We start from the raw sequence: 25,030 nt of genomic DNA, 5'->3' as shown, positions 1-25,030 counted from the left end.
TGGCCCCCACTTTGCCCTCCAGGGGCGCTCGGCTGGGGGGACAGGGAGAGGACAGCCCGGAGGTCTGCCTGGTGATGGTGGATGGGACAGAAGCCAGGTGACTGGGGACAGCACGTGTTGGGGGACGGAGGTAGTGCGGGAATAGGGACCCCGTGTGCGCTGTGTCCCGAGTGTCAGGCAAGGAAACCGCAGTCACCACTCGGAGTTTGGGAATCCAGGTTGACTCGGGGCGAACGGTGGCTGTGCCCTCCCCCAGCCTGCGCTGTCTGCACCTCGGATGCTCCGCAGCTCGGATGGGGACATCAAAGATTCAATTCTGAATCCTTCCAGCAACTCTGCGAGGGAGGCAGTACTCTCTCCAGGTTACAAACTAGGGCCCGAGATTCAGGCTAAAAATTACTTAACCAAGGGCACAGCGCAAGTGGCTAGCGGAGGTTGGATTTGCACCCGGTCCTCTGTGATCCCAGCCACAGTGCGTCCTCCCTCCTGGGGCCCTGTGGGGCTCACCTCATCCGGAGGGCCCTCCAGCACCCCTCCCGCACTCACAGATGGCGGGGCGCAGGGGGCCCCGGGCTCCTGGCTGGGCCCACCCCGCTGCTGACCTTCAGGGCGGGGTGTGGGGCGTTGGCTTCAGTTTTTCTTCATGGAATTGGCTTTGGTGCTCCCAGCTCCCCTCTGGGGGGGGGTGGGGGGTGGGAGGGAAGGGATGGCTCACTTACCAGAACAGTGTTTCCTAAATGCAGGCGTAACCCACTCATGGGTCGCAAAATCTACTTTGTGGGTGGAGACCAACATTTAAAAACCATCAGAGATTCATTGGCACAAGCAAGTGTAGATCTTGTTTGACAATCGCCTCTTCCAGGGGTGGGGGTGGGGGTGGCAGGGCTGTCCTGAGTTGTAATTTAGAGGGTCCTCACGACCCTGGACCCTGCTCCAGAGCGCAGGGAAACACACGCCCTGGGGGCCAAGGCCCGAGGCCCGGGGAGGCGGCCTCCCCACTCGCGGGGACCTCTCGGGTGGCTCACTGCTCAGGAGGCTGCGGGGACCTTCCCGGACTGCGCTGCCCCACGCCTGGGGGAAGAGGCAACCCTGATCCCACATCCTTGTCGCCGAGAGGCCGTGTCCCAGAGTCAGGGGGAATGCTGTGACCGCACTTCCTAGTGCTCCGAACCAGCCCGGTGCTGTGGGATTCCGGGTGAGTATTTATGGGCAGGAGCTCGGGCTGTTCGTTCACGGTCCGGCCACGCCCCTACCCACGCACTCACCCACCTGGCGCTGCTTACCCTGTGCCTTTGCTGGAACACCCTTCCCCTTGTCCACCTTGGCTGCCTTCAAAAACGTTAGGGGTGCCTGTCCTGGGCAGCATTCCGGGACACCTGCATGCTGACGTTGGCCCCCATCCCTTAGCTCCCATATAATCGGGTACAAGCGGTCTTTATCGCGGCTCTTTGCAAATAGAATTTCTTGCTTGTCCTCCACCAAACTCACCTGGCAACAACTGGATTTCCCTGGTCCATCTGCTCAACCCAGTTCCCACCCCAAATCCCCAGGCTGGTTCTGGAGCTATTCAGAAGGCCCTGCTGCCACCGGGTCCCGTCCTCCCCTCCCTCCCTCTCCTTCCCTGCCATCCTCTCTGAAGTTTCCCTCCTTCCCATAGAGCCAGAGCACCTGCTTAGAAATGGCAACAGCCTTCCTTGGCAAGCAGCTCTGCCCAGCTTTCACAGGCTGTGGGCCGGCCAGGTCGGCGAGCTGCGCCCTAGGAAGGGGCTGCTGGCATTGGCTCGGAATCTCTGCCCACGGAGCCAGGCTTCAACAGCTGCCCTGCCAGGCCTGGAGGACATCCGGGGCTCTCCCGCGGAGGCCTGGCTGCCCGCTGGGCCTGCCTTTGTCTTGTCCTTCTGCAATCTGGGCTCAGGCCCCGACTCGCAGTGTGGGGCTGTCCTTAGGGGCCTGGCCGGGAGCCAGGTAGTGGGGAGAGGCCCGCCCTGCCCTCGGGTTGCCCGTGTCCCCAGGGTGGAGACAGCTACAGCTGTGAGGAGAGACAAACCAGTGTGCCAAGGGCTACAATGGAAGCCCCAGGCAGGAGGCCCCGCTCCACCTGGGGAGCAGAAAGGCTTTCCAGAAGAGCCAGCCGTGGGCTCCCCAGCCCGGTGTTACCTCAGGAGCAAGGAATGCTGGCGCTTGCGGGCGATCGCAGCAGATGCCACAACTTTGATTCTCACCCTGGGCTCCTCAGGCTGCGTCTCCAGGTTCTTCTGAGTTCATATAGTGAGTTTGGCTTCCTTACTTTTTTGCACATTTCCAGCCAAAGGAAAGCTCCAGAACATTTTATCAGCGAGGCTAACCTGCTCGAGGTCCTCGACTAGTGGATTTCTTGAACTCTACGGCGGGCATGAGATGCGGTCAAGTCCAAGGCTCCTGGTGACCTGGTTTATCCTCAGCACTTCCAGCTCAGCGCTGTAAACCGCCGCTAACTCACACCGCAGCTCTTTTGATTCCTCGTCCTCTCCTCAGCTTTTACCGCTTCTCTGGTTAGAAAGCGGAGCGAAGTGCTGGCCACTACTCAAATCTGAACGGCGCTGCTTTTTCTGTGAAGGGAGGCTGGCCTCCTAACGTCCAGTCAGACCTGGGTTCTCATCCTGACGCTCCACTTCCTCATTGAACTCTGATTGCTCCACGCCTGTTTTCAGGTAGGAAGTGGGCCTCCCTGGGATTTCCCTCACGGGGTTGTGGGAATTAAGTGAAGACAGAAATTTCACTCCTCATCATGTCCCTGATGCCTGGGTCAAAGACACGCCAGCCCATCAGATTCTCATCACATGTTGGCTCAAGTTTTAGCTGCTAATTAGATATAACATTTGAGAAATTTGTTCTTGTAAGAGTTGACGACCCCTTGTAAGAGTGACAACCTTAATGTGAACTTTTGTGAAAGCGTCTGATGGTGTGGTGAGCAAAGGGAGTATCACTGCAGAAGTCAGAAAGGTTGGATTTGGATTTCTCACATCCAAGCTCCTGGAGCACATCACCTGCTGAGAGATCAAGTTGGTGCGGATGTCTGTGCTCAGGCTCTGCCGGCATCTGCACCAAATGGAGGCGCCACTCATGTTCCAGCTGGGTCATCTGGTTAGAAGGGTCCCTGTTTCCAGACAAGGGACACCCAGAGATGCAAGGATCAAGGTTTATAGATTTGAAGTGTGTGCTCTTGGACAGTGCAACAGTACGGCAGTAGAGACAGGCCTTCCCTTCCCACGAGTTTCATTCCTGCCTCAGGTCTTATCTCGTATTTTTAGTGAGTTTATGTGAGATTTGTAGCCAGCAGGGGGACCTTTTGAAAGACAGCAAATCACTCTTTTGCTGCACAGCAGAGTAGGAGTGGAGTCAAGGTGCTGGTCGGTCCAGAGCCCTCAGCCTTGTAGATTCCTGCTTTTTCCCCTTGTCCACACCACACAGTCATTTCCTTAGGCAGGGGATGGGGGCTGATTTGCTTTTATCAGGGGGCACACATAATCATTTCCTCCTCCTAAATCCCTTCCTCCTCAATATTAACTATAACTCTCAAAATAAGCACTTTCTTCTGGCAAGGCTGCCTATTGTTGGTTTGTGTTAACACTCCTAGCTGTTACATTTGAGGGAAGTCGAACTGGGGACTCAGAAAGCACTGATGTCCCAATTTCTTTTCTTTTCTTTTTTAATATTTTATTTATTTATTCACGAGAGAGAGAGAGAGAGAGAGAGAGAGAGAGAGAGGCAGAGACACAGACAGAGGGAGAAGCAGGCTCCATGCAGGGAGCCCGGCGTGGGACTTGATCCCAGTTTTCCAGGATCAGGCCCTGGGCTGAAGGCGGCGCTAAACCGCTGAGCAACCGAGGATGGTGGTGACCCAAGATGCCCCACCATGACCCAATTTCTGTGCCAGGTGCTGGGGATATAGTAAGTGGCTCTGCCTCTCATCAGCTGTGCGACCTTGAGAAATTAGTTGTGTCCTAGTTTTCTCATGCACATATACTGAGGTAGTATTCGAGGAGGATACTTCACTACTTCCTACAGCCATTTTAAGGATCATCTGCATTAATACTGACGAAGTCCCTAGAACAGTGCCAGACACACAGAAGGTGTTAACAGAAGTGAGGATGATGATGCCAAATGGAATGATGAAGATCCGTGTCCTTAAGGAGCTTATGTAGCCTGGTCACCTTGTCCCATATAGAACTGAAGGCAGTTTCTTTCAACTACCAACTGGGGTGACCAATATTCATGTTGGCCAATACTTTGGTGAAGGGGGAAATAAGACTCAGGTTTTTTTGTGTTGTTTTTCTGCTCCCTACACACTCCTTTGTCCCATCTGAAACTGTGCTGCATTCTGAATACACAGTGTGGTTATTTTGGGGTTTAGTAATTCCTGCAACTTGCCCAGCCAAAGAAAGTACAATTTTATTGGGGATCCTTGGGTGGCTCAGCGGTTTAGCACCTGGCTTCGCCTCAGGGCGTAATCCTGGAGTCCCGGGATCGAGTCCCACATCGATCCCACATCGGGCTCCCTGCGTAGAGCCTGCTTCTCCCTCTGCCTATGTCTCTGCCTCTCTCTGTGTCTCATGAATAAATAAAATCTTAAAAAAAAAAAAGCACAATTCTATAATTCAGATCCTCCAATAGCCACATACTTTCCCCACCCCAGACGTATCCATATGTCTGTGCTTATTAGTGGGGGCAGGAAGAGGGAGCTGTGTGTAGGCATGAGGGGAAATAAAAACAAACAAACAAAACAGAACTTAAAAACGACAAAAAAAATAAATAAATAAAAGAACCCAAGACAAAGGTCATGGTCTCTCCATTTCTCTTTTAATACTGAACAGTGTTCTTTGTACAGCTGTAACATGATTTCAAGAGCAGAAGTAAGAAACATTACTGATAGACTTCAGGGTGTAAAAATACCACTTTGAAAGACGGCTAGTTGAGATTTTTCTTACACAAGTATTTTTAAAAAGTTTTCAAGTGTATAGTGTCATCAGTTTGTTTAATGTCAGGATTACACTCAAAGCTGTGGAAGAGGTTTTAATATGCAGGGATGGTTTACTGTAGCCTAAATTCCACGACGCAATAGCAGTGATTCTGAAACTAGAGTGGGCGTCAGAACCCCCTTGGAAGGCTTGTGCACTCCCCAGAGTTTGTGATCCAGCAGGTGTGGGGCCTGACAACCTGCATTTCTAGCAAGCTCCCGGGCAATACCACCTTGGCTGGTCCCACATCACACTTGGAGACCCAGCCTGTAGAAAGAGCAAGAATGCATCTACCTGTGGCGAAGGGTGAAAACTGGCACCTGGGCTACCACCTGGAAATCACCCAGGCATTTGCAATTCTCATCTTTGATCTCACTTCTTTAGTTTGTACCTTCTAGATATTTAGAAATAAAACACTGTAGGTTATTTATCCTTTGAAGAAAAACACAATGGTTTAAGTCCCACTGAGCACTGCCACCTATCATTACACATTTGATTTTTTCATTACACTAATTTCTGATTACAAATGAGCCAGTGAAAGTATATTTCCACTTACAAAAAGCGAATCCACAATCATTTACAGCTTGCTGTCTTTGGCCCTTTCCTCATCCGGGGCATTCTCCCAGCAAGCGCGTTCCACTAACCTATTTTAGTGGGGGACACCTGGCTGGCCCCTCCCCACCCTGGACAGATACTTTCTTTTCCTAAGGACTAGAACTTCTGCCTCCCCCAGAGCACACTTTACCTACAAGGTTGCAATTCCTGTTCAGTAGCAGGGTCTCAGCTAAAACCCACTTTCTGCAGAACAGAAAGAATGATCGTGAATGTGGTCTCACCCCAGGGCTGACAGAAAGCCTGCCTCCTGTGGAGCACCGGGCTACTACCAGGGCTACACAAGGCTTGAGAGCTTTGGTCAGCGAACAATGGGCTGATGGTCATATTTCTAACACCCCTGGGGATAATCAAGTGGCTTCTGGGTTCAAGAACTCATAACCTAAAAAAAAAAAAAAAAAAGGATAAAATACACTTTCTCACATGGGACTGGCTGCAGTTGGGCAGGCCAGGTCCATCAAAATGCCGGGCAGATAACTGGGCCCATCACCATCTCAGCACAGTTCCCGTCTACACAGCCTTGGGGAAAGGGCATTTCTGGACAAAGGTCACATGGGAAGGAAAACAGCACCAAAGCATTAGCTCATGTCACAGAGCAACCAAGTCTTCTTTTTTTCCCACCTCCCCACGCACCTGGATTAGTAAAGAGACTATAACATAACGAAGAGTTGCCGCATGTAGATAGATGGCAGCAACATGGCCAAGGCACCACTGGAACTTTTAGAGCTTCAGTGCTTGTCCAAAAGCAAAGCAGAACAAAACAAAAAACAACCCACCAAATGGCTGGGGTGAGGGGTGTGCATGACAGGTCACAACCAGCCTACCTTGTTATGTGGCCAAGGTCACTTGTTGCAGACAGTGTACGCGCTCCCTGGGGCCAGGTCCAGAGTGCGGCACAGCAAATGCCTCCCGTGTCTACTGGGGGAGCTGTGCTGGGCTCATCTCTAAAACAAGAGGGCCAAGCTGAGTTGGAATGGCTGTTCTACTCAGAATTTCCCTGATTTTCTGGACTTGACACCAGACAGCAGCTTCCCAGTGAGTATCACAGCAAGGAAACACAGAGAGGCCAGTGTCCACGTTTCCATACAATACACCGACGGGGGCCTGGCAGGAAGAAGTCCTCTTCACTTTAAGTGCAAGTAAGTTTGTGAAGGCTGGGGTCTGGGTAAAGGACAGCTGGACAGGCCAGCCTGATGCTGCAGCTGCCCTCCACTCAGAAGCAGAGGCCCTGGGAGAAGCCTGAGGTGTCACCCCCCAAACGCAACCTTGGCCACCCAGGTCCCTTCAGCGGGGTGCCATCTTCATGAATGGACTTCGGGCAGGGTGGTGCTGCGTGATGGAGGGGCTGGGTGTCTGCAAGCCCTTTGGTTTCACCTCTCTCTGCTCTTGATGGAGAAAGAATAGGCTTTTCACAAAAACGTTACTCTTACAAAACCTGGGAGGGAAAGAAATGCCAGCAAGAGGAAGACAAAGAGGGACGTGGTGCGTGCTGTGTTTCAGGACTTCCACTTTTCAGGCTGTCCCACTTTGGTTTTGCTTCCAAGTTCATCCTGCTACTAGTACAAGGTGAAGCCAAGCAGTCCGAGTTCACTGAGCTGAAAAGCAACTCTTATATATAATTCAGTTCCTAGATCTTCAAATGCTCAGAATTCTCTAGAAAGGTAATGGTCTCACTCTATAGCCAGGGAAATTACCAAGAGAAAGATCTTGGCTCTGCCACCTTCACTTACAGAAGGTAAAATACTTAACAGAGACAGATTTCTGTTGGAGTTAGACTAGATTTCTCTTCACAGCCCTGAATCTCACGAGGTGAGAAGGAGTGGAAGTTGCCAAGTTGTTGGCTACCAGACCCATCAGTCTGTTTAACTCTGGCTAAAAGCAGAGAATAATGGGCAAGCTACCAAGTTTCTCCCCCTTCGGCTCTGGCGTGAAGATCCTCGTGTAACACACACGCTGTGACTTCCAATTGCCACCCAGCAGCGGGCACACACAGAGCGCCGGGAGTTCTTCGTCCACACAAAGGCAAGATGAAAAATGAGGACTAAAAACTAAAGGTATTTCAGTTTTCCAGCTGGATCCCCACTCTGGCAAACTCTCTCAATGGTTTGCTCCCCAGCCGCCACCCCCCCCCAATCAGCTGATTAGAAAACCGTTCTTCCAATAAACCAACAAACGTAAGTGGAGCTCTCATTTATCCATCACTTATGGAGCACATCATTTATGCCAGTTCCTTAGAAATGATGACTATGTGTCGAGGTGCAGAGGCTGGAGGGAAAAGCTTTATACAGGATGTGCCTCCAAGCAGTGCAGGGTGTCACAGGGTCTACTTCTCTCCCCACTCTACAGGGGGGAGCACGGGGACCACTCAGGTGCCTGCTAAAGCCCAGCAGTGTTAGGATCACTGACGAGGAAACCATTTGTTCTCAAAAATCAACCTAAGCCTCTGGCTTGTTCCCTCTCACTGCCATGGTTTGCAGTTTGAGCAGAGACTTTCAAATGAACACTCGTCTGTAGTGATGCCCAGTTCGGACACAACAGGGTCAGCCCCAGGATCAAGCTGGCTGTGCCAGAAGCTCTGCTTGGGGCAGAGCCCGGCTCTGACCAATACAGAAGAGGCTGCCTGTCATAGAGCAGTTCCTCTGAGGCAGGGGGACAGTGGTGCCTGGGGGGAGAACGCAGGCAGTGCTTGGATTTTAAAGTAAACTTTCTCCTCCTAAATAATTCCCTATTCAGCTTCAGCAGGAGTCTGGTCTACAATAGCCACTGTTTAGCAAACACTTGAAATTAAGTGAGGTCATCATGCCGATTCTAAATATATCCAGACATTTAATAATTAAGTCTCTGGGTCACAACACTTGGCCCCCCGACATCAGGGAAGCATCTTCCTCATTAATGACCAGGCATGCTCCCAACAAGCCCCACTGACACACATGACAGTTGTGCAGGACACACTAAACCTGGTAACAGGAAAAGAGCATGGCTTTTAAACAGCAAAATCATACAGGTCATTAGGACGCCGGCTGCCTCTTCTCATGTGGAGTGTGGATTACAGTACTGAGACAAGGTCCCCATTTAAGTTTAACAAAGACCTGTACATTGTTATGCAAATCTAAGGACCATCCCTGTTCTAAGTTTAGAGAAGACTATTTGAATGAGTCTCAAAACTTGTAAAATAATCTAGTACCCTACATCTGAAGCCCTTTGTAGTAATCTTTTTTTTGCTAATTTGAAAAAAAATAACTTATTTATATATCAAATAGAATTGAGTGTAAACGTGGATGTCAACCACCCTTTGAGTTGTATAAATCTGCTTTTAGCTTTCGTCAAGAGGCAGATTTCCTTACCTACCATGATCCTAACCATGAGAAAATACCCTTCTTTAAAAAATTGTTACAAATATTTATTAAAAAGTGCAATTCAAAAGTCAGCTGGGCAAGTACATCATTGCAAATCACGAAAAAAGGGAGGGGGTGGAAGCCCAAAGCAAATAAACAACAACAAAAAACCCCAAGAAACAGACAAAACAAGAAAAAAAGAAAAAAGAAAAAAAGAATGAGTGTGCTGAGGAATAGGCCCCAACAGAGGAGGAAACAGGAAGTCAAAGCTAGAGCTCTATCCAGACGTTGCTGTGCTTTCCAAGTGCAGAAGAAGGTGGTGGGGAGAGTGCGGGGCCCCTGCCACCAGGCTCCGGGTCGGCTGCCGCTTCAACATTGGTGACAGCATCAGGGAGGTTATAAAAATATCCTACCAATGCGGGGACGTTGGAGGCGTTTAAAAAGTCATCGGAAGCTTGAAGTTTAGCATCTCAGCAGTTTCAGCTACTAAAACTCAATTAAAGCATCCGTTCTTTAAATTTGGATTGGCTCAGTGATTTGAATGGATAAAAAACTGAGTTGTCCTCTTAGGAGGCAAAAAAAAAAAAAACACCCAAGTTCACCTACCCATTCTTGTCATTATTCACAGGGTAAGAGGAGTCCAGTCCAGAACTAGCCTTTTTGGTCATTATGGTTTCTGAGTGTCGCTGTACTGCCGTGTACTAACCACCCCCCCACCCCCACCCCCAGCCCAAAGCAGAGTACCACAGGAATGACCTAGCCAACCGGCCACGAGGCTGGCCCAGGATCCAGACCATCCGAGTGTTCGGCTGAGCTGCGCGGCAGCCATACAGGTGAGGGGTGTCCTAAAAATACAAGTTGCACCAGGACAGCGACATGAATTTGGCAGGGCTCCGACCTCCCGCAACCTCGGCCACCCTTCCCTCAGCTGTGCAAACCCTGGGTCCTTCTGCCCTCTCCTCCCTTCAGTTCAAGCCAACAGCTTGTTAGCACCCCCAAAGCCTAGTGCTTTGCATTATTTACCATTAGCTACTTCTACCACAAAATAATGAGCCTGGAAAAGCAATTTTATCCCAGCACTTATCCCTGAAAAATGGATCACTGCATTTTCTATCACAAACTGCTTCTGGGCCTTCTGTCCCCATTAGCAAGCAGCTGGGGGTGGGGGTGGGGGTGGGGGGGCAAGGCCGCTGCCACGACAGGAAATGAGGCCTCCCCAGGAGCCCACATGCCCCACAGTGCTCTCCAGGCCGGGGTCTGAGCCAGGGTGCAGGGGGAGGGTGGTCTGGGCAGGAGAAAAGAGCTGCCAAAGATGGATGGAATGAGCAATAGCAAGCACTAGTTGAGTCTGCAAACCTTGCCGGGTTCCTCAAGACTGTCCAGGGGGCACAAGGCCCGGGAGGCAAAGCAGTGGTGAGCCGTCCTCATCCTCAGAAGGGGACAGGCGGCGCCAGGAGTGCACAGTCGTCTGCTTCCTTCTCCCAGGGGCCCTGCCGGCGCCGGGTCAGAGCAGCTGCCTCGGTGGTGGGGTCACGGGGAGGGAGGTCAGCACAGGCTGTGTTTTCCAGAGAGGAGTGTGGGAGCCGGCGGCGCGGCCGGGGTGTTGCTTCCCGCCTCCCCGGGGGTCCGTGCGCAGGCGCGGCACTGCCGTCACAGCACTAAGAAGAAGAGCAGCACGACCAGCAGGACCACGAAGAGGACGGCTATGGCGCACCACTGGCGCCGATCTGGAAGGCAGGATACGAGGATTAGAGCCCGGGACCTATGCTCCTCAAGGCTGCGTCACATACAACACCTGGAAGTAGAAAGGGACAGACCGCGCAAATGGCAGGTCACAGGGGAGCTGGAACCTGCCCCAGGTACCAGGTACCTCGGCCTGCACTGCTTGTGCATCCACAGCTCTGCCAGCCCCCTGAAATCACGCCTCTAATAAGTTCGTGCTTTGTGTCTCAAATCTTTAATTAAAATCTGTGGCTCGGGCAGCCTGAGTGGCTCAGCGGTTTAGTGCTGCCTTCAGCCCAAGTTGTGATCCTGGAGACCCAGGATTGAGTCCCACATCGGGCTCCCTGCATGGAGTCTGCTTCTCCCTCTGCCTGTGTCTCTGCCTCTCTGTCTCTCATGAATAAATAAATAAAATCTTAAAAAAAAAATCTGTGGCTCTCAGCGTGCTGCTGCTGATGGGTACCATGTCCCTGGAAAGATGTTGCCATTGGCATCGCAGATCAAAGCCCATCGGCTTTAACCTCATACCAAAGTCAAATCATTTCATTCAACAATAATCATGTTCTTTCCTCAACGAGCACTATGGGAGAATGGAAAGAGGATAAAAGCACCTGCTGGTCACTTTGGGAAACAAAGAGCAGAAAACGCAAGCTCTGAGGATCATGAGCATGATCAACATGACACCCACACCTGGACAGGAAAGAAAAGGACTTAACCAATAACCTGCATGGCTTACCTGTAAATGAAAGTGGAATGTCTTATCTGAAACCTTCTGCCCTACTGACACTTCAGAACAAGTACCGGAAGGAAAGTGGTCAGAGTCCACGTGAATGTCCGAGAGCAACGAGGCTCTGAAGGCCAAAAAGGCCCAGGCAGGCCCCAGAGGAGTCCCAGCTCCACCTACAGCCCTGATGGCAGTGCCCTCACTCTGCACAGCAGCTGTCTGGCAGGACTTGGTGAAAATAAACACAAATACCCTCATCCACTCTGGGCCCTGCGGGGTGTGGGGTCCAGGATGCTGCCATTGCCAGGATGCCTCCTTTACTCGTGCAGGTGTAGAAAGAACAAGCAGTCTTTCTGTAGATGTGCTCTGCGTGTTCCACAAAGGGTCAGACTGATAGAATTTGGCTGGCGTAACAAGCACATGAGAAAATGCTCTGCATCACTTGCCCTCGGGAATACAAATCAAAACCACAATGAGATACCACCTCACACCAGTGAGAATGGGGAAAATTAACAAGACAGGAAACAACAAATGTTGGAGAGGATGTGGAGAAAGGGGAACCCTCTTGCACTGTTGGTGGGAATGTGAACTGGTGCAGCCACTCTGGAAAACTGTGTGGAGGCTCCTCAAAGAGTTAAAAATAGACCTGCCCTACGACCCAGCAATTGCACTGCTGGGGATTTACCCCGAAGATACAGATGCAGTGAGACGCCGGGACACCTGCTCCCCGATGTTTATAGCAGCAATGTCCACAATAGCCGAACTGTGGAAGGAGCCTCAATGTCCATTGAAAGATGAATGGATAAAGAGGATGTGGTCTATGTATACTATGTATACAATGGAATATTACTCAGCCACCAGAAACGACGAATACCCACCATTTGCTTCGACCTGGATGGAACTGGAGGGTATTATGCTGAGTGAAGTAAGTCAATCGGAGAAGGACAAACATCATATGGTTTCACTCATTCGGGGAATATAAGAAATAGTGAAAGGGATTATAGGGGAAAGGAGGGAAACTGAGTGGGAAAAATCAGAGAGGGTAACAAAACATGAGAGACTCCTAACTCTGGGAAATGAACAAGGGGAAATGGAAGGGGAGGTGGGCAGGAGGTTGGGGTGACGGGGTGACGGGCACTGAGGGGGGCACTTGATGGGATGAGCACTGGGTGTTATAGTATATGTTGGCAAATCAAACTTAAAAAAATATATATATAAAACAAAATATATATAAATATATATATATATAAAACAAAACAAAGAGTCAGACTGAGAATTCGGCTGGCTTATGAAAACACAGTTGAAATGCTAGAGGTGACCACTCCATTTAAACAGAAATATAAAGGTATACGGATTCATCAAAAGTTTATTTGAAAGCCCACAGATTCCAGCACACCATAGCTATTGAGAATCACATTATCTAAAGGTCTGAATCTAGGACAATAGATTGCAAATCTTTCTACAAAGCAATGCTAAGTCCACAAACCAAGCACACAAATTATTTAAATGTCATGGATAGCAAAATCTTAGAACTGGCCAATAGATAGCCACCAACTGATAATAAGGAAAGCAAGTACCTTCTTAGTCGTGATCACTTTGTTCTACTTCAGACATGCTAGAAACTCAGTTAAGTGTGATAAGGGCAAAGATCCCAAGTCTGTTGGTTTCGTACCTGAACAAGGACTCGTCCAATGGGCATGGGAGGCAGAATCAACCTACTCAGATTATATATATATATATTAGATTTTATTCATTTATTTGACAGAGAGAGAGCACAAGCAAAGGGAGTGGGAGAGGGAGAAGATGCGGGGCTCGATCCCAGGACCCTGAGATCATGACCTGAGCTGAACGCAGATGCTTAAGCGACTGAGCCACCCAAGCACCCCAGATAATATTTTTAATCTGTTTAACTGTCACTTCACTGGCCAAGAAAACTTGAGTATCGAGCATTTTTTCATATATTTAAAAATGTTTACGATAAATTAAAAACACTCTCATTAAAATGATTAGTCAAGGGGCACCTGGGTGGCTTAGTTGGTTAAGTGTCTGCCTTCAGCTCAGGTCATGATCTCAGGGTCCTGGGATCAAGCCCCTATCAGGCTCCCTGCTAAGCAGGGAGCCTGCTTCTCCCTCTCCCTGCCCCTCCCCTGCTTGGTGAGTGCACACGTTCTGTCAAATAAAGAAATAATAAAATCTTTAAAGGAAATAAAATGATTAGTCGATATTCCTCCAAGACAAAACAGTCAAGGTAATTGCTTCCTGAGCACCCCCCAACCTCATATAGATCCCTGCCCCTCCCCCTGTCCTGCATTCTTAAACCCAATATTGAACCAATTGTCCACTTTTTGGCTTTCCATCAGCCTCTACCCAATCCCCTCCCACCTCCAGTCACTTCTTCCACAACTCCATTAAATGGGGGTTTTTCATCGAGAAGTTGGGTCACACAGGCCAGCACAACCCAGGAACACTTTTTTAAAGCCACTTTCCTCCGAAGTGCTAAGCTGCTGTGATAGAGCATGAACCACGTAACCTCTGGGAGCTGGTACCCCAGCTGACTTCTCCCCAGAAGGTGTCAGTACTACCCAAAGGCTTCTGTGCTCTCAAGGGAAAAGCCTAACCAGTTTTGCATGTTCAAGACCTGCCTCAAAAAGTCAGACAGGAACAAAGAGAATTCTAATGGCAGGTTTCTTTCCCCTTCCAGTATATTTTTCTGCCCTAGAGAGAAAAGATAACAGAATTTTGGAAAGTGAGGGAAGAAAACCCCTGTATCCACTCAAAAGAATAAACTTTACTTGGGTCACTCACAAAGGCAGGTGTGGCATCTTGGCTGACCTCTGCTGTGGAGCAGCCAGCCACGGGGAGGGCAAGTGTTCTGGCTCTAAATCAAAGAAAATCCAGTACCTCCTTTTTTCTTTAGTTGGTGGGGGTGGTTGGTGAAGGGAGGAAGGAACCAGATCCTGGCTCTTCAAGATCATTCAGCATGTGTGCTCACTTACCGCCTAATCCAACTGCCGTGTGTACTTAATATACTTTAGGCACAGATTAAAAGGTGGTGAACTTGCCCAAAAGTGATGGAGGAGAACAGAGACAAATACCAATTGCCTTGTTGCCAAATTGAAGCCAGCACCACGGAGCGGGAACCCTCACGCAATCTTTCTTTTGCGAGTGAGCAAAGATTAAAATGAAAACCACAAGCAAGCTGTCCAAACTGAAGGGTCTTCCAGGCTGAATGCTTGGTTTCCTGGCTCTTCTTCTTAAACAAATGTAACTGAAGTCCCTACTCTGCTCCCTAAACTTTTCTTTTAGGCTAAAGGAGAATAAAGCATAAGCAAGGCTCAGTGCTATTTATACACACTGAACGGCTTATCACAATGCAAGTACTTTTCTAAATTATTCATACCCGGAATGCTGAGAAACAAAGACACAGTGCATCTTTGTTCTTTGCTCTTCCCCAAACAAAACTGGTGCTGAAGTAGCTACTTGACTTTGTGAGTAATACATACACTGGTGAGAGGCCTCGTGTTTAAACTGGTTATATAATACTTCATTAATCTTTCTTTTTCAAAGTAGAGAGCTGAAGGTGGAAGAGTAGAGAGAGGAAGAAGGAAGAAGGTTTTGTAAACCTTTCTCTGAAGCGTGTGAAAGATGAACTAAGCTGGTGCCTGCTTTTAGGCAATGACTTGCTACAGCATCAAGTTATCTGTCCCTGGAGAGAAAGAAGGAACTAAAAGTCTGGCTCCGAGCCTCCCTCTATTTTGGATATAACAGGTCCTTTGCCCTGGAGGGCCATATTCTGCTTTGTATTTTTTTAAAAAACCAAACATTTACTAAGTAGTAATATATGGGAGACACTGTTAAACATCTGTACACTAATTACTATTATTTCATTTAATCTTCGCAATGATCTTGAGAGGCAGGCATCAGCCTACTTTTTTTTCCCTTACAGATAAGAAGCTGAGCCCCAGACAACTGTTCTAGAACTTGACTATGAATTGACTTGTTGGAAAGCAAATATACATTTGTATTGAAGTCTCAGCTCAAAAGGTTGAACTATTAGACCCTGCAACACAGACTTGATGAGAGGAAACCCAAAGAACGAGGTGTCAAGAAACGGGAGGTTCCAGTGGGGTGCTGGGTGCTCTGGTTCAAGAACACCTACATCACCTCAAGGAGTTTAGTTCCTTTCTCCCTTCACCAAGCACCCCCACCAACTAAAGAAAAAAGGAGATACTGGATTTTCTTTGATTTAAAATATATTATTTCTAATGTACTAGGGGAAGTGGGTTGTTGCAATAAAAACAAAACAAAACAAAACAAAAACGAATCATTGGAACATATCTTCCTATATAGTGACTGATTTGAAAACTGTTACTTCTTCATCCCCATCCCAGGGCAAATCCGCTGGAGTATTCCACTACGGATTTAAAGGAAAACCATTTAAATTAGATCTGCAAGGCCATCTTATTTTGAAATGGTAGGAGTGGGGCAGCCCCGGTGGCTCAGCAGTTTAGTGCCGCCTTCAGCCCAGGGCCTGATCCTGGAGACCCGGGATCGAGTCCCGCATCGGGCTCCCTGCGTGGAGCCTGCTTCTCCCTCTGCCTGTGTCTCTGCCTCTCTCTCTCTCTCTCTCTCTCTCTGTGCCTCTCATGAATAAATAAATAAATAAATCTTTAAAAAAAAGAAAAAAGAAAAAGAAAAAGAAAGAAATGGTGGGAGTTTCTCAATAAAAGAAAGCCAGTCCGGGAGAAACAGTAACTGGCTTCTTAATTACTGTTTTATAAAAAGTTCCCTGTTCTTGCAAGGAAATAGAAAAAATAAGAGGATTTTGTAATTGCAAAGAGAGTTGATCCGCCAGGAGAAAAGCTACTCACCACCACCAGCCTCATGGGATGGGAGAACACAAAGCCCACATCTCAGGTGAAGGCCACAGTGGCAGATAAGGCCCATGCACACTAGTGTCCTTCTCTGACCAGAAAGCAGGACCAGAAATGTGTCATGGGAAAGATCTGAGGGGTCACACCTATGAGAATCCTACAGACTGTGTTTCTAGAATTAAGTGGGAATTCTTAAGGTTTAAATGCCATACATACCACTGGTCATGTGAGATACTTTTGCAAGTTTCTTCATCACGTTGTCCAGCCGAGACTGAGTGCTCTCCAACTCATGAGAAAAATCATCCAACATACTAGAAAGAGAAGCAGACACAGAACGGTAGCCGGTAAGCACAAAGTCCTGGCGATGCACTGGCTGTGGAATTAAAACGGGAACTACACCTCAGGTTTAGCAAACCTAAAACAGGTAACTTTGGGATTCGAGCTCCAAATCTATTATCCAAAATCCTTAGCCCTAGATGTTTTTGATTTCAAAATTTGTGGAACTTAAAAAGCAGTAAGTTACATGAGCTGTATATGAGCCAATATCCTCAAGCAGGGTCTGGGGCAGACCTCATCATCAAACATGTTCACATTTCTGCAGAGAAAACTGAAAAAATAAGAATTCAGGTCAGGTTTTTTGTAGTATGAGCTTGCTGAAAACTTTTTTTAGAAGATTTTTTAGAGCTTTCTGGATTTTGGAATTGTAGACCAGGAAGCGTGGACCTGACTATATAATAATACAAACTCAGTGGCAATGCAGTACACTAGAAAGAGGCTGTGTGAAGTCAGACAACCAAGCTTTGCCACTTGCTTCCCTTGCTACCTTGACAAGGTGCCTCACAACTCTTTGGCACTGTTTCCACATCTGTAAAATGGGGTAGCTTCCCTGTCAGGGTCTTGTGAGCACCAGGTCATAACACAAAGCACTTTATGGTGATATGAGCTAAATACACTTTAATCACGTAATGTCTCCTTTAGTGCATTCTGTGCTTTGTCATAAAGCTGGGAGGCCCTGGGACTGACCTTCCTGACAGCGTGCACTCCTCATCTATACCCACAGAGAAGTCAGTGTTTGCCCACTAAGAAAAGCGGCTCCAGGAACTTGCTGTTGAAGTTGCAGCAGGGAAAGAAAACACCAAAATCCTTATTCCAACGGTGTTTATTTCATAAAATACAAAACGTTCCAGACTTTTCAACTTGGGGTTAACCTATGATTATCCTGAGTATGGAACGTAACATACCAATTAGTACCAGAGGTCCTTCTTTTTTTTTTTTCCAGAGGTCTTATTAAAAAGGCTTCCTTACTCTGACAACATCAATGGAAGCTAAAAACTACTGTGCTTGGTCTGTGCCCACCTGAGGCACCTGACAGCCCTGTAGGACTCAGGTAACCAACTCCTCATTAAGTCAATTATTAAATAAACTCCATGTTGACAACTAAATCTTTGTCCCTTACCTGAAATTTCAAATTAACACATTATTAGCTCCTCTAAGATCCTGGTAGCGTCTTGGCCCTGCAGCTGCAGACCTACCCGGGCTGGGCCAAATACTGAAAAACAAGAGCCACCTTTGTATGCTGGGCATGACTTTTCCTACTGAGGACAGAAAGGCCAGTCACCCAACCCCTAGCCCAAGGACACCCATGAAATTAGGTTTCTAGCCCAGATCTAAGTCAGCACTGTCCAAAAGAAACTGTGAGTCCGATATGCTATTTAACACTTGTTAGTAGCCACATTTAAAACAAAAAGATGAAAAAAAAAATTAAAATATAAAATAAAAAATAAAACAAAAAGATGAAATGAATTTTATTTTATTTTTTTTTGAAATGAATTTTAATAATCTGTTTTATTTGGCCTAATATATCCCAAATATTATCATTCCAAAATGTAATTAATATAAGAAAAATCACTCACAAACTACTTTACATTTCTTTTCATAGAAGTCTTCAAAATCTGCATTTAGACTCAGGGCACATCTCACTCAGTTCCGGATGACCACATTTTATGTATTCAATGGTCACAGTTGCCAGTGGCTACCAGTAGTGGAGAACATAGGTCAAAGTCCAACGCCCAGGTATTTTAATTTAATTATAATAATAATAATAATTATTATTATTATTTTTACCAAAGTTATACACAGTTTAAAGAGCTAAATAGCGTGTTAAGGTTTTTTATAAGAAAAAAAACCCAACTGTTTCTTGTCCCCTCAGACACCTGCTGCCAACCCCTCCCACTATTCCTTGGGTGCTTTCTCCCTGCGTCAAAGTAACATGCTTACACCAGAATCCTGTCCTACAGGTGCTACATGCAGAAGGTAGGGCTTAGCTCTGCCCCACTTCTTCCCCATCTCTGTAACCATCCCACTTCTCTTCCCCCTTGCTTCCAGTATGAGTGTGTCACAATGTGATGAGTGCGCTCCGTGGGGCTCACACTATCACGGTGAGTGTTCCCCCCCACAGCTGGTGGAGGATTTGGCTTTCTATGGACTGTTGAATCAGTAGCCATTGATTTCCCTACTTTCTAAGACCTAAAATGTTATGGTTATTGTTCTTTATTTCATGTTCTATGTCACCACAGGTTTAAACCAGTTTAAAAAAAATCCCTCTGCTCATGCTCTAGTGGGCTCTAGGGAAGAGGTGAGACAGGTGTGTTAGGTGTGGTCAAGTCACCATCTTTAACTGAAGTCGGCCAGGCTTCTCTGTCATCTACCGAACCCCAAGGAGTTCAGGCAATTAGTCCTTTTCCCTCTGCAAATGGAATTTTAGGAGAAGAATGCATTTTAAATGGTGAAAGATTTATACAATCTGAAGAGAAACCAGAGTATGGAAGAATGCATTTTAGACAGAAAATGAACACGCATGCCTAGACTACTACTCTTCCAGTGTCCTCCCAGGTGCCCCTGCCTCCAGTCTTGCTACACTACTGTTCGTTACCTAAGCCGCAGCTAGATGGGTCTGCCCAGAACATAAACCCGTCCGTGGCATTACTCCCAACATAATCTTCATGTTTCTTATCCCCCTCAGGTGGGAAAATCCTAACCCCTTAACGGGCTTCTAAGACCTCCCTGCTCTGTTCTCAGTCTCCCTATCTTGACTTCTGCGACCCTCTCCTTTCTACCCACATGTTCTACACACACCAGACCATTCTGTCCCATGCACTCTCTCTCACTCTAACTCCTGGTTGACCCTCTCCTTGCTTGCACCCCTCTCCTGGGCCACTTTCCACACATCCTTCAGATTCCAGTTCAACACAACTTCTCAGGGACGACCTGGGCTAAGTCAGGTATGCAGCCTGAGCTGGGTGAGGGCTCTCAAGGCACCATGCTCTTCCTCCTTATTTCTCTGTCATCTCTTAATGACTTGCACCATTTGTAGAATGTCTGTTCAAAGCGGTATATGGTAAACTCTCTGATGGCAGGGACTGTTCTGTTTGGTCCTCTATGGATACCCAGCACCTCCTAACAGAACAAACACCCAGTCTGAATTTATGAAGAATGAATGTAGAAGGCTGAATTCAACACTGAGATAGGAGAGGTTCTGAAATACCCTACAGGATGCTCTTATTTTTTCAGAAAGAAATTTATGAAGTGAAAGCATTTAAGAATGATGCTTTTGGTGTGTCTACTTCTGAGCACAAAAGGAGACTGCGCTGAAGGAAAACCAAATAAACCCAGTTATGTTTTCATTTGCTTTGTTTTTACTTTTTGAGAGGGAAGATTTTTTTTTATTAATTGAAGCTACATTTATAAACTTTTTTCCATTAAGTTAAAATTTAAGATGCAGAGCCAGAAGTTCTGTTCGATGGAGTGGGAGAGTCATGGGATGATAGAGTGAAGTCAGCTCATGTCCTATCCTCTCCAGGGAGGTTACACAGCCATATCTGTCTCATAGTCCCATTCATCACAACACCCTGAGAATCCGCTTAGAGGAATCTGTATCTGTTTTTGCAGGGGGTAAAATAATCATGATAGTAACTTTTTGCCCAAACCCTGTTGAAAATTTTATCTGATAAATTTGCTTCTTTGCAGAGAGACTAGTCTGTAAGACAGAATAAAGATGCAGCTATAGAAGTGAAACAGCTTTTGGTTTTACTAGCCATGTAACTGTCAGGCTTTTTAGGGGTCCCGTGAGATGGCTTTGCCCCTCAATTTCACTGCAGCGAGAGGGGCGTGTCAATACTCACACTGCCTGTTCCTCCAGCTCCCCTCCGATGCGCTGGGACATGTTCTTCAGCACCCCAATGCTGCCAGAGACCAGCTCCAACTGCTCATCCTGCTGTTCCACGATCAACTGGTGCCAGAGAAATGGGAAATAAGCAATTAAAATCCATCTTACCTGGTTCCAAGCCCAGTACTCTAGCAGCTGCTAGCTTCCTTGCCAACTTGGGACAATTCTCATTCAGAAGCAAAGCCCAGAAATCGAAGGACCAGACCATCGCCTCTGAGAACACGCTGCTCAAAAGGCTGGGTTGTCAAGCTACTGATACTTTCTGCTGATCCAACTTGTGAACAGTCAGCAGGCCTGGAAACCACCAAGAGCGATTTACTCTGGTTGACTCAAGTCCAATGAGGGAACAGAGCAGGGTCAAAAGCACCTGTGCTGTGGCCACTGAGACATGGGATGTTGAGGAAGAGGAAGCCCACCGCCAGGGTCAAGGTCTCAATCCACAACAGACTGCCATGGCCTGACTACAAGAGAGAGGCCAGCAAATCTGTGAATGTGGGAAAACTGCATGAGTCCTTTCCTTCCTCCTCAAGGACAAACTAGAGGAGGCCCTGTGGCAGTAGGCTGCCTCAAGGACAACTACCGAGTGATAAATAATTACTTCTAATTGTGTTGTAGCCTCTTCATTTTTTACATTAAAAAAAAAGTTTGCTTGATTAATAGCAATTTAAGTAGACAAGTAGTTAAACCGGCAGGCCAATGGAAAAAGAACATACAAACCTACATGTATACGTAAAACATAGTATTTAAGAAGCAATAGGTTCAATGGATAGATAATCTTCAAATCCTTAGAAACATTATTATTAGCCTCCTTTTTAAAATATAACATATATCTAAAGTAACGATGTAAACATAATCAATCTCATTTTCCTTCTACCCTGTAACCTCCACCAAAGCAATCATTTTTACATATAATAGAACCAACAATAATTTTCAACAAAAAAACAAGGACTCGATCTTTCTGAAAGTGTTTTGTTGAAATGAACAAAAAACTGAGTGGAGGCGGGGGAAGAGGTTGCTGGGGTTTGTGTGTGTGTGTTTTTTTTTTTTTTAAATCAATGGCCTTGTCTGTCAGTTTTGGATGTCTGGTTTGCTTTTCCTAAGAGAGCTAATCAAGCTTGGTTCTCTTGAAAAGGTCGTGCTCTGAAGGAGGTCTTAAAAGCCCTTCGTATACACAATCGTTGCACATGGAGACACAGGCAGCCACAGGACAGGCTCTAGTCCCTGGCTGGCAGAAGAACGGAGGGAGGTGCCCTGACCCCCACCCTCAGCCAGCAGCTTCTCAGGTACCTGTTGCTGTGCCTGCTGCTCCTCAATGAAATGGGAGTTAGCTAGCTGGAGCTCACGATCGAGGCGCCCGTATTTGTCTGTTGTCCCCGTGCTCCAGTTCTGGCCACCGCTGTCCCCTAGCAGTGCCTGTGAGAGCAGAACAGGGTGGGGGGCAGCCGGGTCAGGGGAAACAAGCCATTACTATCTGAAAAGCTCCACCACCGTGACAGAAAGAGTTCACATGTTGCTCACAATGCATTTTTCCACCGGGTCAGCCTTTTGTCCAGTGGTGTAGGTTGGTGCCTGCGTGGCACAATTTCAGGAATGCCAGGAAGGGCACCCGCTGCCTCTAAGCTCTCCCGATGGGACTCAGAAATGGGCTTTGTCCCATGAAAATACAAATAAAGGTCAACTCTAAGTCAACAAACGCCCATCTGTATACTGCTTTACAATCTAAAAGCACTTGGTCTCTTCAGGCCAGCTCTTCCTACCACCATTGGAAGTTCATCAGAGATCCATAGGTTCTAATCTCATTCCACAGGATCTAGAGTCCTTTTTATTCAAGTATGAGCCAAGAAAGTTTTTGGGTTTCTTCGGAAGGAGGCAGAGAGAGCTGCCTGGAATGACAAGCTAAATCACAGCCCCTCATGCACAGAAGGCACAAGAACCACCAATGTCTGTTCAATTTTACCCATGAATAGATGCCAGTGCCCTTCAGCTGAACTAAAAGGCTACAGGCTTCCCAAGCAGGAGCTGGTGTGGGGGGGGGGGGGGGGGCGGTGGTTATTTCACAAGCAGGCATGGTCACAAATGAGCGCCTGACCCTGACAGCCCAGGCAAGCACTGGTGCTGAAGTCAGAGCTCTTCGCTAGGGTCAGGTTTCCCAATATGAATTCAAGGAAGTTTGTAGCCAGAACAGGATAAGTCTGGAAAAGGGATAAGTCTGCCCTCCATGAAGAAGCTGGCCAGAAATATGAGAGCTCATTCTCATAGTGGGCTCTGACTGGGAGCCCCACGAGCCTGTCTGACTAGTTGGTCAAAGTTACTGCTCATACTAGCCCTGCACAAAGAACCAAAAGATGCTGTGCTGGGTCAGATCCTTTCCTTGTGGAACTGCCAATCTTTTTACCGGGTATTTTTTATCTCCAGAACTGTTTAAAGCCTGATTACTTGGTTCTCTGTCTGAAAAGGCCTTTGAAAGCCCCTCCAAACAGACACGGACCTCCTCACCTGATTTCGGAGGTGACTGACTTCAAACAGCCACACTTCAGGAATGGGGCTCAGGGAAGCTCAAGACGCAGAGCCTAAGTTCTGAGGGAGTTCTGAGAAGAGGATCAGGACGTCACGAGAGCTGCCAGCAGCCCAAGGCCTCCTCAGTCCAGTCAAGAGGCTGGATGGGGACTGTCTTTGGTATAACGTAGACCCAAGGCCTTTTGTACATGGCTCTACTCAACCTAATCTCAGGGCTGTGAAGTTTAAAAGAGCCTGCTCATTCTAAGGCAAAGACTCTAAGAATCTATGGAGGACACTGAGGCCAAGTGACAGTTTTTTCAAGGTCAGAAAAAGTTTATATATAGCACATCATGAGGCTACCGACAGAGAACTGGAGTCTCCGCCAGCCTTGTATGCTCCTGGGGTCACCATCGGGTCTGTTTTTTTCTGGTCTACACTTAGGTGGACATATGTCATGCCGTTAAGTTAGCTATATGCTTTATTGTGAAGCAGATTCGATTTCATCAGTCTGCCTTCCAGGAATCTACTTTCATGGGAACGAAGATGGAGAGGGCCCAGAGCACCGGAAGACCAGCCTGTGCGCAGGTGCCAGAGCAGGAGGTCCTGGCATGAAGCAGTGAGGCAGGCTGCCTGCTGGAGTGCTTAGAGAAAACTGGCCCTGCCGTTCCCTGAAAATTTGTGACTCTGTGACATTTTACTCAACACCAAAAACAAAATTCCAAGCCATACGTGGAAAGGCAATGTCTAAGTACACATTTAAGCGAGTTCCACTTTTACTACTACTATGTAATAGAGTAAAGAATAGTAGTAGAGAATAAAACAATTCAAGTTTGGAGTAATGGAGGCCAAGTGTTCCTTATCTCACTGTCACAACTGCTCTGGGTACGGTCACTCAACTTCTGTAAGCTCCAGTGAGGACAAAAGGGAACTCTACCAGCCATGGCCATGCCCTTATCTTCTTTCAAGGGTTCATGCCAGATGAGCCGGGTTAGCGCCTGGCTTTTCCTAGCATCACTGGCAAGAGGAAGGGAGGGAGACAGGAAGAAGAAACCACAACAATAACTGGAAGAATGAAATGCAGGGAGAGGAAACAGGAAAATTAGGTGAAATGGTATCTGGAGAACCCCTTCCCTTTCTCTGAACTCTTACAATACTTGTTTTCAAATTTAATGGGTCAACAAACACCCACAGGTCTAAAGTAAGGATTTACCAATTCCTAGTTAAAAATGATGAGCTGTTCCTTGAATTAACAGTCTACTAAATGGACTATCGGTAACTTTATAAAGTCTGAAAAGAATTGAAGTTAAATCTAAATTTTAGGTGACTATTATATATTTTTAAAAGGATTTTATCTGTTGGAAAGGAATTTCTATCCAAACTGTCTAATTTTAAAAAGATACTTAAGGGGCACATGGGTGGCTCAGTCAATTGAATATTTGACTCTTGGTTTTAGCTCAGGTCATGATCTCACAGGTCCTGTAATCAAGTCCTGTGTTAGGTTCTCTGCTCAGCAGGGAGTCTGCTTCAGATTCTCTCCCTCTACTTCTCCCCCCAGTAGCATGTGTACACACGTGCCCCACTCCCCTTTGAAATAAATAAATCTTTTAAAAAAAGATACTTAAAAATCAAGGACTAGTCTCTTGCAGCTTTTATTTTTGATATGTCATCATGTGTACTTGCATTTCTGAAATCAGGTTTCATAATTTATCTGTAACAACTAATAAAAACTGGACCTCATCTCAAAAAAATACTTACAACAATGAAATATTTGATCTAACACACATGTAAGGTTCCTCTCATATCTTTACATAAAATTTCACCCATTAAATGTCTAGTTAAGTTCTATGGGCAATGTAACAACAGCTGGAGATTTAAAAACAGCCCGACACGACTGCTCCTCACTTTCAAGGAGCTTGGGGTCCAGCAGAGAAAAAAAGAAGAGAGGAAGCAATTATAGCACTTACCAGAGCCTGGCACACAGAATGTGTGCAACACGTGCAGAGTGAATGGCTGTGTATATGGGCTACAGGGATAAGCAGAGG

The 25,030-nt window shown here is 47.1% G+C and overlaps 1 protein-coding gene and 1 long non-coding RNA gene across 5 annotated transcripts in view; one reads left to right on the top strand and one right to left on the bottom strand.

The window, feature by feature from the left end:
• The first annotated feature begins 725 nt into the window (after positions 1 to 725).
• LOC144316294 (uncharacterized) lies at positions 726 to 15,784 on the top strand. 2 transcript variants are annotated; one of them, XR_013382135.1, is made up of 3 exons: positions 726 to 1,195; positions 2,306 to 2,690; positions 15,337 to 15,784. It is a non-coding gene; the product is annotated as an uncharacterized LOC144316294 (long non-coding RNA). The 2 variants fall into 2 exon arrangements; XR_013382134.1 differs by lacking the exon at positions 15,337 to 15,784 and having other exon boundaries at positions 2,306 to 6,380.
• The window catches only part of STX6 (syntaxin 6), a 53,298-nt gene continuing 33,085 nt past the window's right edge, over positions 4,818 to 25,030 (bottom strand). The window contains exons 5-8 of one of the 3 annotated variants that reach the window (XM_077902068.1): positions 21,777 to 21,902; positions 20,446 to 20,552; positions 16,481 to 16,575; positions 4,818 to 10,671 (exon numbers count right to left, since the gene is read on the bottom strand). In XM_077902068.1, coding sequence (XP_077758194.1) covers positions 10,595 to 10,671; positions 16,481 to 16,575; positions 20,446 to 20,552; positions 21,777 to 21,902 — 405 coding nt within the window. In that variant the 3' untranslated portion in view covers positions 4,818 to 10,594. The other 2 variants (XM_077902069.1, XM_077902067.1) reach the window with 2 other exon arrangements.

Source organism: Canis aureus, chromosome 6 (assembly GCF_053574225.1).
Source record: "Canis aureus isolate CA01 chromosome 6, VMU_Caureus_v.1.0, whole genome shotgun sequence".
Lineage (NCBI taxonomy): Eukaryota > Metazoa > Chordata > Mammalia > Carnivora > Canidae > Canis > Canis aureus.
The sequence above is the reverse complement of the archived record's forward strand: the minus strand, read 5'-3'. Positions and strand labels throughout refer to the sequence as shown.